This window comes from Mesoplodon bidens (genome assembly GCF_964165515.1).
Source record: "Mesoplodon bidens genome assembly, chromosome: 14".
Classification (NCBI taxonomy): Eukaryota; Metazoa; Chordata; class Mammalia; order Artiodactyla; family Ziphiidae; genus Mesoplodon; species Mesoplodon bidens.
The window spans coordinates 15,344,550-15,357,482 of record NC_138170.1 but is presented as its reverse complement, the minus strand read 5'-3'; the positions used below and the strand labels follow the sequence as shown (position 1 = coordinate 15,357,482).

The 12,933-nt window shown below is 44.3% G+C and overlaps 1 protein-coding gene across 2 annotated transcripts in view; it reads left to right on the top strand.

Moving 5' to 3' along the window:
* Positions 1-12,933, top strand: part of TMEM131 (transmembrane protein 131) — a 200,809-nt gene that overhangs the window by 162,893 nt on the left and 24,983 nt on the right. For both annotated transcript variants that reach the window (XM_081254464.1, XM_081254463.1), the window contains exons 26-31: positions 1,626-1,777; positions 2,183-2,325; positions 3,286-3,472; positions 4,521-4,706; positions 5,516-5,674; positions 6,062-6,639. In XM_081254464.1, coding sequence (XP_081110590.1) covers positions 1,626-1,777; positions 2,183-2,325; positions 3,286-3,472; positions 4,521-4,706; positions 5,516-5,674; positions 6,062-6,639 — 1,405 coding nt within the window. The remainder of the gene's footprint in view (positions 1-1,625; positions 1,778-2,182; positions 2,326-3,285; positions 3,473-4,520; positions 4,707-5,515; positions 5,675-6,061; positions 6,640-12,933) is intronic.

Here is a 12,933-nt window from a genome sequence, read left to right as displayed (position 1 = left end):
AAGAGATCACTGAAGAAATCGAAGAGGAAATCAAAAAATACCTAGAGACAAATGACAATGAAAACACAGTGATCTAAAAACAAAAAAAAAGGCATGTGCTCAAGGGTTGAGATTTAATAAGATTAATATTTATTACTGTTTAATCAGTAACATTTTTGGGTTTTGTTTTTTTTTTAACTGCAAGTGCATGGCAGTGAGGAAGACAGTGGCTACTAGGGAAGTTTGATGCCATTGCCTTGCTTCTAGCTAAAGGGTCAGCAGTTTTACCCACCATTGCTTTTGCTGACCAGCACTGCAAAGGTCAACACAGTGAAAAAGGCAAAGAACGTCTGTCGGTGTTCTGAAAATAGTTTTGACACCTGAAAAGACCTCTGAGATCCCCAGGGATCCATGAATCCCTTTTTAAGAACCACCACTACAACAATTATTGAGAATTATTGAGGGCCTTAGCGATATCCCAGAGGCATTACAACATCCTAAAGTATTTTCCAAGTCATCAGAGTTTAAATTAGTTGTTTGGTGAAAATATGTATAATGTATAATGTGTTCATCAATTACTCAGAATAGTTCACTTAAAAGGGAACCTATTTACCAACCATTTTGGAGCAATCGAAACATTGTTGTCCTAGTAGACATGGACAGAGAAGAATTTTCGATGTAGGAAAAAATATTTGCCTCAGAAGTGAGAATTAAAAAGTAGTGTGCTTCACAAAGTCTGTTGACTATGAAGTTATGTTTGTAGAATCATGCTGTTGAAGTAGATAGATCTGGATATAGTAGAAAAATCATACAAAATGCACTCTCCTTTCACAAGTTAGCAGAGCCATGTAGAGCCATGGACATTTATACCCAAGTATTACCAACCCTTCCCCCCCAAAAGTTTAAGATTAATGATACTTGAAATCAGAACAGTGTAGCTTTATATGTGAACTATCATTTTTTTAAAAATAATAAATGTTTTTTAATTTTATCTATAACTGTTGGGAAGTAATATTTTGATTATTGAATTAAGCTATTACTTGAACTTTAAATCATCAAGTGTTTATGAAATAGTAATTATGGGCTTAGCTTTCAAAATAAAATTCAAAGATAGATTGATATGAATTGGAAATATTTTTACAAATAAAATGATGCAACCTTAGGATGCTCCAGCTGGTATCTGTCTGAGGGGAGGGGCAGAAAAAGAGTGAATGAAAGTGGGGACAGCACTGGTGGGACTTCGGGGTGCTGGGTGTTCAGTACACAGCTGTTTGCTTTGTGCTAAAACACTGAGCTACTCATCTCTTAGGTTTGTGTCCTTTTCTGTTTTTGTGTCATGTTTCAAAACTTTTAAAGTTAAAAATAAAAAGATCTGTACACAAAAACAAGTGCTTACTACAAACATGAAGACTTCGGTGACCTGGGGAACAAAGCCTTTTCTGGGACTTAATGCAGACTATAAAGTGTCATCATTAGTTGCCCAGCTCTGCTTGCCAGCCATCCAGCCTCTAAATCATCAGGGATAAAATTGTTTATATAGTTGATCAATTCGAGAAACTAATACTGGGCTGTGGATGGGGTAAAGGGAAAAAAATTTTTCCAGAGAATATACTAATGACTCCTGTTTGTTTACCCAATGATTCAAGGCTCATCCACTGCAGAGTTCAACAGGATTTACAGAGGGCCTCTCCCGACATTTAATTTTAAACCTAATTTTAAAACCTGGAGAAAAGAAATCTGTCAAAGTAAAGTTTACTCCAATTCACAATAGAACTGTTTCTTCCCTAATCATAATCAGGTATGTTCTGTGATTTAAGTGTGGATTGACTTTTAGTACTTGCATAGAGTCCTTTCTTGATTCGTTTCAATATTAATATCTGCATTAATTTATTTATGAAATAGGGTATTCATTTTTCCCAAAATACACACACACATACCACGCCTCATGAAACATACCGTTGTGATTATATTTTTAGCTAAAAGACCTGAATACTGTCTTCCTGTACCACGTGTGACTCTTCAGAGTGAAAAACTCTTGCTCCTCTTCATGTAAACATTTAAAAATTTTCCAAGTGTAAATGTTTCACCATTAAATTTAGTGTATTAATTTTTACATGGTTTATAAAGTAACAGTAAAAATTATAGATCAAAAGATTGTGCAAATTTAATGGGAGGAAAATCTGTGGTTCTTGTTCTTACGTAGAAATAACCTGACTGTGATGGATGCTGTGATGGTCCAAGGACAAGGAACAACTGAGAACTTGAGGGTGGCAGGCAAGCTTCCAGGTCCAGGGAGCTCCTTGCGCTTTAAAATCACAGAAGCATTATTAAAAGACTGTACAGACAGTGAGTATTCCTGTCATATCCAAGGGCACAAATTTCAGCGTTTGTTGTCAACAGTAAATAATTCCAAAAACAAGAACGGTATTTCTACATGTACACATGTGTATATTAATGATGGATACTTAAGATTTTAAGAAAACACCCTGACTTGCTTTCAGAGTTGTTTGGTTTGGACCTTAAAAAATTTGAAGTGTCAGTATTCATTGCATGCCTTAGATGGTTTACTCTGAATGTGAAAAATAAAGCACAATAAGTCCCGTACATATGAACCTTCGAGTTGCAGACTTTCAAAGATGCAAACATGCGTTTGCATGTCCAATCCCATAAGTTAGTTAACGTGTCTGGCGCACATTGTCACGCGCGTGCATCCTCTACAAGTGATTGTACTTTTGTGTACTTTACAGTACTGTATAGAGTACAGTAGTACAGTACCTTTATTTCAAGCCCAGGATGTCCAGAAGCAACCATAAAAGCAGCGGTGATGTAACGAGTACTGCAGCCAGCCCCTGTATGCCAGCTGTTTACTGTACTACTGTACTTTTCAAGGTACCATACTGTAAGATTAAAAATGTTTTATTTCTTGTGTTTGTTTGTTTTTTATGTATTATTTGTGTGAAACGTATTATAAACCTATTACAGTATGGTACTATATAGCCAGTTGTGTTGGTTAGGTACCTAGGCTAACTTTGCTGGACTTACGAACAAATTGGACTCACGAACGCACTCTTGGAACTAAACTCGTTCGTATGTAGGGGACTTACTGCAAAATTAAACTTCTGCCATCTAAAATGACTTAACAAAGTAGAGTACTTCCTGATGAAATCTGGGTAATGGCTGATCTCTTTGCCCTGAGGGGCTTGTTCATAATCTCTGGGATACATTCATGAAGAAGGTATTATCCTTACTTGGACCTGGAGCACAGGACAGCAAGATTTATACTCACTCCTCATTTTTTTCCTTTAGGTTTGAAACTAAGAGAACCAAATTTCACATTGAAAAGAACATTTAAAGTAGAGAATACAGGACAACTTCAAATTCACATAGAAACCATTGAAGTCAGTGGGTACTCATGCGAGGGATATGGCTTTAAAGTTGTCAATTGTCAAGAATTTGCACTAAGTGCCAATGCCTCTAAAGACATAATCATTTTGTAAGTATTTTCTCGTAAGATAACGAATCACTAACTTCTCATTAACTTTTTATACTGGAGTTGTTCAAACTTTATACTGAAATTGTTTTCATACTCACAGAAAAAGGTCTTTATCCACAAATATATTCATTTGATTTTTTTCTTCACTTAATCTTTGGTTATTTCTTCATATCTTTGTTTTCAAAGTTGTGGAACTCCAAAGTGGATCGGATAGTCTTAGAAACCAGTTTCAAAATTATTTTCAAGATTGTGTAGGAAACTGACTATGAATTCTGTCTCAGCAGCAGAGCAGACACCTGTGTTACACACATGCAGTTTTTCTGTGTTGTGCAGTGTATACAAATGTGTGATATTTTGGTCAGAAGACAGTTTTAATGCCTACATCGGCAATAGTTGCAGCATATTTTAACAATTGATAACTTGTTATGTTACAAAGTTTATATAATAAAATGTAACTTCTGTCCCCTTAGTGGAGTGATAATTTCATGACCTTCAGTGGACACTTACTTTATAAGTAACTGCGTTACTCCATGTAAGCCATAACACTTGGCACCTGAAGGTACAGTGAGGGATAAGACACCTTTCCTCAACGTGCAGATCGTGTGCTTGCAGAACGTACAGTTAACAAAATAAAAATAATATAATTAGGGCAGAAAGCGGTGCTGCAGGAGATGCACATCAGTAGGGCTAGGGTGGTTCTCTACACACACACACACACAAAGGCAGTGGGAATGCATCGTAGGAGAAGAGTGTGGATTAACTAAAGGAGGAAGGAGGAGGGAAGGGAAGGAAGCTCAGAGACTACTTTCCTAGTTAATAATCAAGGGAAGCTGATGATTGTTCTCTTTTTATGTAACTTCTCCAGTTATCTACAGAATATAGTTGTTTTGGTTATTCACCCCATAGGGCAATACTTTGTCCATCCTAAAATGAGAAAGTTGAATAAAAGTATCAGACTCTAAAATTCTGTGTCTCAAAGGCATTATGTTTAAACTGTTCGCCGTGTATTTTTAAAAACTTTAGTCTCACTGCCATCATTCCATTTTAGGTTTACTCCTGACTTCACAGCTTCTAGAGTCATTCGTGAACTGAAGTTTATAACAACCAGTGGCTCTGAATTCGTATTTGTATTGAATGCATCCCTTCCTTACCATATGTTAGCAACCTGTGCAGAAGCCCTGCCCAGACCCAACTGGGAGCTGGCTCTGTACATCATCATCTCAGGAATAATGAGGTACTTGTGTCTTCTTTCGAGATTAGTATTTAGGCATCACTTGACACTGTTTATCATGGGCCCACTACGTGCCAGTCACTGTTCTGAGTGCCGGGGATTCACCAACGAACAAAGCAGGCAGACCTCTCTCGTCAAGCCTACATACACCAGTGGGAGCAGTCAGAACTGAACCCTTCTTGGGTGGCATATACGATAAACCAGAGTCTTTTCTACCTTTGAAATTTGTTATACAAATTAAGTACAGGTTAATTTCTTAAAGGAAAAAAACATGCATAATTTACCAGGTAGTTCCTCGATTTGGGCATTTGTAATGTACTCAACATAATAGTTTATTCCTCCTGAGTCATACCTAAGCAACATAAAACTGATGAGAAATATTTTTTAAACCCTCACCATCCTCATCTTTTTTTCAGCATATTTCTTTATGTTTTTTTTAAGAATGAGATATACTCACCTCTGAATTAACTTACATAGTTACCCTGCACATCCTTTAAGGGAAAAGAGTTGGCCTAGAGAGTTAGAACTAACAGAAAAGATAAGAGCTCCTTCTTCTTGGTAAAAGAAAAGCTACCCTCCAGTGTCAGTTCTGATACAAATAATTATTTCCTCCGTACGAGCCTCCGTGTACGTTGGCATTCTAGAAAAGTCAGTGTGCAAACTTTCATCCATGATGCTTTTTTGTCACGTCCCAGGCATTTTGTTTTTTATATCATATTGTACTTTACCAAGAAACTTGCCTTTACTGCCACGTTTTGTTACTCTTGCACTCACAAATGAACCCCGATTCTCCAACTTCTGTACCCCTGCAGTGCACTGTTTCTTTTGGTAATTGGAACAGCCTATTTAGAAGCTCAAGGAATTTGGGAGCCATTTCGAAGGCGACTATCCTTTGAGGCCTCGAACCCGCCCTTTGATGTGGGAAGACCATTTGATCTCAGGAGAATCGTTGGTATTTCATCTGAAGGAAAGTACGTTCACCTGCTGGAAATAAATTCTCCAAATATATAGATTTGGCCGATGTAACTAAAAGAAAAAATAAGTTTCTTCTTTTCATCTTTGCTCAGGGGGAACAATCTTCAATACCCTGCGTATAGTACTCTGTTACTAAGAACTCATAGCAAATGCCATGTGTTTATTATATTGATAAGGGTTAAAATATTCTCAGTTGTATCAATACCTCAATTCCTAAACTGTCAGTTGGAACAGACCCAGTCCAGTTGTGGAAAGTATCCTATTCCTTGCTGTTTTTTCCTTCGGGTAGTTCATATTTATGGTGGCTCTACTGGTGAAGTGATGTTTTTAATCTTAGATCTTGTAGGTTGCTATTACTGATCTGCAGTTGGTCCTTTTTTCAGCTTGAACACACTCAGCTGTGACCCCAGTCACAGTAGGGGGTTCTGTGGACCAGGTGGTTCGGCGTCCCGACCCAGCGCAGGGAGTCATAAGCAGTGTGGCCCACCAGTCCACCCACACAGCAGCCACGGCAACAGAAACTCAGCTGACGTGGAAAACGTCAGAGCCAAAAGCAGCGCAAGTACCTCTAGCAGGACTAACGCCCAGTCGGCGAGCAAAGCCAGTGCCCTGGCCTTAGATTCACATGCCGTGGCCCAGGGTCACACAGCGGGCAGGAAGTCCAAGGGGGCAAAACAGAGCCAGCACGGCAGCCAGCACCACGCCCACAGCCCGCTGGAGCAGCACTCGCCACCACCACCGCCAGTGCCTCAACACCAGGAGCCACAGCCCGAGAGACTGTCTCCCGCACCCCTCGTGCACCCTTCCCACCCAGAGCACCCCAGCAGCACACGGCACAGCTCAGAGGACTCGGACATCACCAGTCTCATCGAAGCCATGGACAAAGACTTCGACCACCACGACTCCCCACCCCTGGAAGTGTTTGCAGAGCAGCCGCCTTCACCACTGTCGAAAAGCAAAGGTAATCATGGGTTCTCACGGCCAGGAAAGCGTGACACGTGAGGGGAGAGCCAGCACGTGTTTAAGGGGCTACTGTGATCGTAGTTGTGATGAGCAGCTAATTTAGTAGGTGTTCTTCTGGCTCAGGTTCATCTCTGCTCTTGGACTTGAGCTTTTCCATATCAAGATGCAAATAGAGGTATCCATTTGTCGTGAAAGATATTTGTATTTCTTAGATTACTTGCCAAATTCAGGAATTTATTGGACATCTACTGTTTTCCTTTTCAACTGTGTGTGATTACTGTGTTACTGTGGCAGGTTGAGCTTTTTTTTTTTTTAATTGTTAAAATAATTTTAAGAGAACGAAGATCATCTGCCTTTTAACTCAAAAATAGGACTTCTGCACGACCTGTGCTTTAGAGCGGGGGTTGGCAAACTACAACCCGTGGGCCAAGTCATCACCTGTTTCTGTAAATAAAGTTTTATCAGGACCCAGCCGTGCTCATTCGTTCACACACGGTCCATGGCTGCTTTTGTGCTGCAGCAGTAGCAGAGCTGAGCAGCTGCAACAGAGGCTGTAAGGTCCACAAACCAGAAAATATTTACTGGCTAGCCCTTTCCAGAAAAAGTTTGCTGACCCCTGCTTTAGAGCTCTTCATGCTGTATTAGTTATCCGTTTCTCAGTAACAGTTACCCCAAAATCTAGTGGCTTAAAACCCCACCATTTACTATCTCACAGTTTCTGGGGGTCAGGCATCTGGGTGCAGCTTAGCCAGCTTCTCTGGATCTCACAAGACGGCAGTCAGGGTGTTGGTCAGGGCTGAAGCCTTTGTAAGGTTCAGCTGAAGGTGGATCTGCTTCCAAGTTCACTCAGGTGGTTGACGGCAGGATTCAGTTCTTCACGACCTGGTGGACTGAGGGTCTGGGTTCCTTCCTGACCGTGGCCAGCCACCTCTGCATAGAGCAGCTCAACGCCGTTGTTGGCTTTACCAGAGCAAGCAGGTAGGAAGGCAAGAGAGAGAGCAGGCTGGCAGGACAGAAGTCGTGGTCTTCTGTGACCTACTCTTGGAAGTGACCCCCCATCACTTCTGCAGTGTTCTCATTAGGAGTGTGGTCCAGCCACACTCCAGGAGAGAGAAGTCCACGAGAGCATAACGTGGGGCTCCCTTCTTCGAAGTCTACGCACCACACATACATAGGCGGGCTGATTTGTAACTTCCAGAATCAAAATGTGAAAAACAGTGAATGGCCTCTGGCTATATTTCAGTTTATTCCCTTTACAGCCTGCACTTTTTTGCATCTTCCTCTCTCTCCTGTGGCAGCCATGCTAATACATTACTTTAAGCCTATTTAAGTCCCTCCCTCACTGAGGTACCAAGGAGTTTTTGCCTTTGGTTTGCACAGGGAATAGGGAACCTAGCAGCCCTGAGAGGCCAGAAGAAACCTGATGCCCCAGAATCCGGGAGTTTTCTTTTAGAGAATTTCTTAGTTCCAGTGATACGAAGACTAGTTCTACATGGTCTTCTTAGAATTACTTGCATTTGGATTTGTAAAACAGTAGAAAGTCTTGAATAATATTTAACTTCTTCCACAGAAATCTTTTTTTGTTGTTATCTCATTATTAATAGAGCTTACATATTTTAGGGTAATTTTTATAGTAATATTAAATGAATGCTTAAAGTTCCTTTTATAAATTAGATGAAGCTACATAATGTGTTTTTCTCCTATCGAGAGCATGAATAAAATAAACATATATTATCCTTTCTTACCACAAAGAGAGGCTCTGGCAGTCAAAGTGAGCACCTTGTTGCTTGTGTCTAAGATAGTCCTCTAACACCACCATAGGCCCGTTTTTCTTTTCAGGGCCATTCATCTAGAACATAAAGTTTAAAATTTAAAAATGTTTTTTATTGTTCACAGTGGTCCGAGAGTCGACCTACTAAAAGCTGTGTAATGATGGAGCGTGGGTACCACGTTATTAGTGATTCTTGAGCCCACAAGGAGGCAGTGATTACCAGCTTCACATGAGCGGCCACCCCACTTGGTAGCCTTCCCACTGCTGCTGTGTGGGAAGAAGGAAAGAGCCAGATCTTAGTTATTTTTTTTTCTTCTTCTTCAATAAGTGGTTTTATTGAAGTATAACATACATGTAGAAACTCAGTCTTTTTTTTTTTTTTTTTTTTTTTGCGGTACGCGGGCCTCTCACTGCTGTGGCCTCTCCCGTCACGGAGCACAGGCTCCGGACGCGCAGGCCCAGCGGCCACGGCTCACGGGCCCAGCCGCCCCGCGGCACGCGGGATCTTCCCCGACCGGGGCACGAACCCGCGTCCCCTGCATCGGGCTTCCGTGGTGGCGCAGTGGTTGAGAGTCCGCCTGCCGATGCAGGGGACGCGGGTTCGTGCCCCGGTCCGGGAGGATCCCACATGCCGCGGAGCGGCTGGGCCCGTGAGCCATGGCCGCTGGGCCTGCACGTCCGGAGCCTGTGCTCCGCGACGGGAGAGGCCACAGCAGTGAGAGGCCCGCGTACCGCAAAAAAAAAAAAAAAAAAGTTGGGCGTTGATCTTGGGGTTGCAAAATAGTGATAGATGATAAAACCATAGGCTCTTAGCCAGGTGGAACCTTTATCATCTCTCTAAAGCTTACCCCAGTGCCCCTGCTAAAATAGTCTCGTGTTTACATTAAATATGAACCCTCTCTTTTCAGAAGCACCCTGTTCTCTCCCCTGCCCTCCCCAGTAGCTCAAAGAAATCTTCCTTGTAATGAGCTTCAGTGACGCCTGGCTTTTGAAGACTGTTCAGAAAGACCTTTCTTCATATGAACGGGGTCTCCCTGCTCTTGCCCTCTCTGGGTAGATGGCTTGCAGGCCATCCAGTCACTTCTCTGGTCATCCCAGCAGTCACTTTTCCTCCCGGGAGATGGGACCCAGAAATGCCCTCTGTTCATGGTTGCCTGAGCAGGGCCCCTACAGCTGGACAGTCATTAGATTCTGCACTTCTGTGGCTTCTCCTCCTGTGACACGCGAGTCCTGGGGACTGGACAGGGGCCATTGCTGGATTGAGGGTTAAAACCTGAGAACGCACTGAGCCTGGTGCAGCCATTTTCAGTGTCTGCATTCACTGCAGAAACAGTGGGATCTGCCACCACCCTCGTTTCTGCCGTTAGCAGTCTGAGGGGCAGCTTTATCTCAGGTGGGGAGAAGCCGAGTGGTGTGGGCTCACAAGGCCAGGCTCTACCTTCAGGCAGACCCAGATCAAATCCTGGCTCTGCCACTTACTAACTGTGTGATATGGAGAAAATTACTTCTCTGAGCCTCCGTTTGTTACCTTTAAAGTGGAGAGAATAGCTTCTACTTACATGGTGGGGGTAGGCACTGCTGTGATTTTTAGAGCAGGAAATGGCGCTGCCATCACTAGGCTGCTGGGTTGCAGTTGGCTGTGGCACATCCCAGCGGGAATGTCTGCTTGGAACTCGGTCTTGAGGGTGAGGAATGGGATAAGCAGAGAGCTGAGGACAGAATCCCGAGGACAAGGCCAGCAGACAGTGTGGCAGGAAGCAGGTAGCAGGTGCGGTTGGCATGTCCCAGCAAGGCCAGAGCAGAGGTAGAACCGAGCTCCACAGAGCCTGGAGGACCTGGGCAAGAATAGTCTCTGTGAAGTGAGCCTAGAAGCCAGGTAACTGTGGCTTGGAGAGCACACATGGCACACCAGACCGTTACCAGTGGCCGCTTCTTGGTGTGCGTGTGAGGGGCCAGTGAGTGAGGGGTGGAGGTTACGCTTTAATCTGTAGTTTCCATGTTCTTTGATTTTTAACCAAAAAAAAAAAAAAAAAAAGATGCGTATATCTTGCAGTAGTATTTTTAATGAAGAAAAAAAATAGGAGGACATGTTGCTTGAAAATATCTGTGGGCCAAGGACAGAAAGGGGGGTAGAGCTGAGAGCAGCAGCGTTGTCAGCGCTTCCTGACGTTCCAGACGCGACCGCAAGTGCCTCGGGCACCTGGTGATGGGCGTTGTGCTGACCCTGTTTGCAGGGGGGAAGCCCAGTCTAAGCAGGGTCACGTCAGCCAGACACAGGAGCCAAGCCCAGGCCCGACCCGACCCCTCCGCTCGCAGCTGCACGACACCACGTCCTCCACAAGGAGGAGCCGCGTTTGAGTAGGTAATTGGTGCGGCCCAGGGAGGTGGGTGGGTGGGTGGGACCCAGCTCCACAGGGTATGCAAGGGCACGTGTTCCACAGGCGTGTGGACGCAGAGGGATTGGTAGCTTCTGAGGCCGAAGGAGAAGCTGTAGGGTGGAAACAGAAGGTAGAGGAAGTCTGGAATAATCAGACCTCAAACAGCTGAGATTTCTGTAGGCTGGGAGTCCACAGGACATGGGAATTGGATTTGCAGAGCAGTCCCTCGGGCAACATCGGGGACCCAGCTGAGGGTCACTGTGGCCTCCCTCACGCTTGTGCCGCTCTTCTCCATTGGCTGTGCAGCCCACGGGTGAAGAGTGAACACGGGGGGGTTGGCGCCCTGCAGGGCAGGGACAGCAGAGAGACCGGGGCTGAGAACGTCGTGGGGCATTGGCAGGAGAACAGTGGGCGTGCCACGCTGTGCGGAATTAGCAGGACGTTAACACAGAAGGAGCCCCACCGACAGGGAGAATGGACAAGTCAAGTTACAGGGATGATGGAAGCAAGGGGATGAGAGGAGACCAAGGTGTGAAAAGGAGGCGTGAGGGTTTAGGGTTTGGGAGTAAAAGCAGTTCCGGGCAGTAACAGGCCCTCAGGTGCAGCCTGGAAGTGAGGTATGGGGGTGTAACGGAAGTAAAGCCCGTCAGCACCAGCGAGGCCGCAGACCTAGAGGTCCACCGTCCTTTATACAACACTCGAGAGCCACCTGTGTTGGAATTCAGGTTTTCAGAAAGGTATACGATGATGTGCCATGAGATTAATGAGACCGTAAAAGCAGCCTCGTGTCAGTTCCGTTCAGTTGTGCCACCAAAAGAGGTTTTGCTTCTAAATGAGTTGGGGAGAAAAAGCTTTGAAAGCTTTTGGGATTTCAGAGTGACTGATAAGAGATTGTCATCCCGACCTACACCAGGCCAGGCCTGGGCCTGGATGATGGGAGCTTGAGAGTCCAAGGTGTCCATGAGTCACTGCCAGGCTCCTCAGTGAATGCTGGGGGGTGTGCAGGCTCCACTGTCGAGGCTGGGCAGAGTGTGTGTAGAGGGTCCTAGGGGTGCAGATCTGATGGGTCACCCCTCCTGCCTCTGGGCCGCCCGCCAAGGGAACAGACAGACTGGATTTAGAGCTGAAACTAAAATCCACTGTAAACACTCCTCACTGCAAAGCAGGGCAGCTGCTAAGTACTGGTGGAGCCCGGGGCTTGGCTGATGAGCTTTCTGCTCTCTCCCCTATTACTGTGTACAGCCCCACAGGCCAAGGTAGTTAGCACTTGGAGTGAAGGGAACCTGATTCGCCCAACAAAGGCAGAGACGCTGGACAAGAGTGAGCACAGAGAAGGGCTAGCATCGGCTCTGGGGAAGCAGGCCGGCCCTCTGGGGTCAGCTTGCCACCGGGACAGGGAGTATGTATGGTGGCTGCCCCTACATAGAGGAGCCCTCCCCACCCCGCCCTGGAAGAGAGGGTATTGGGTAAGTGTTGTGAGGCCTTGCTGCCCAGAGTGGAAGTCCAGGGTTCAGCAATAGTGACGTAACTTGAGAGCTTTTAGAAATGTCCAATCTTGGGCCCCAACCCAGACTGCCGAGTCAGATTCTCTATTTAACAGTATCCGCAGGAGACTGGGATAACGTGTTGAGCCATTACAATCCCACTCACTAGGGGAGTGTAACCAATGAATGTTTTTGGGGGGTGGTTTGGGGCTGGGCTCATCTAGTAGGTTTTTTGTTTTTGTTTTATTCAAACAGAAAGTCGCAGAAATTATAATCTTCCTCATCAGTTCACTCAGTCCCATGTAATTAATTTTTTTTCATCTTGATCTTTTGTTAGCACTTTTATGAATTCATCAGTTTTCCATTAGAGTTCTGAAAATGTTTATTCATTCAGCTCAGCAGTATAGTCAGTTACCAGAAACCTGTACTTGTCAGAGTCTTTTCCATGAATTCCTTGAAGATGAAACTCTTTTATAGGAACATTTTTGCAAAAGCATCAGAGTACACCCAGAACTGTCTGTAAATGACAAAAGACTTAAAAATGACCACAGTTAAAGATTTGATGAAAGTTCATAATAATGCAATTGACAAGGAAATTTAGTTATTTCTGAGATATACATTTTAAAGTAATAACTAGAAATATGACTTACAACATTATA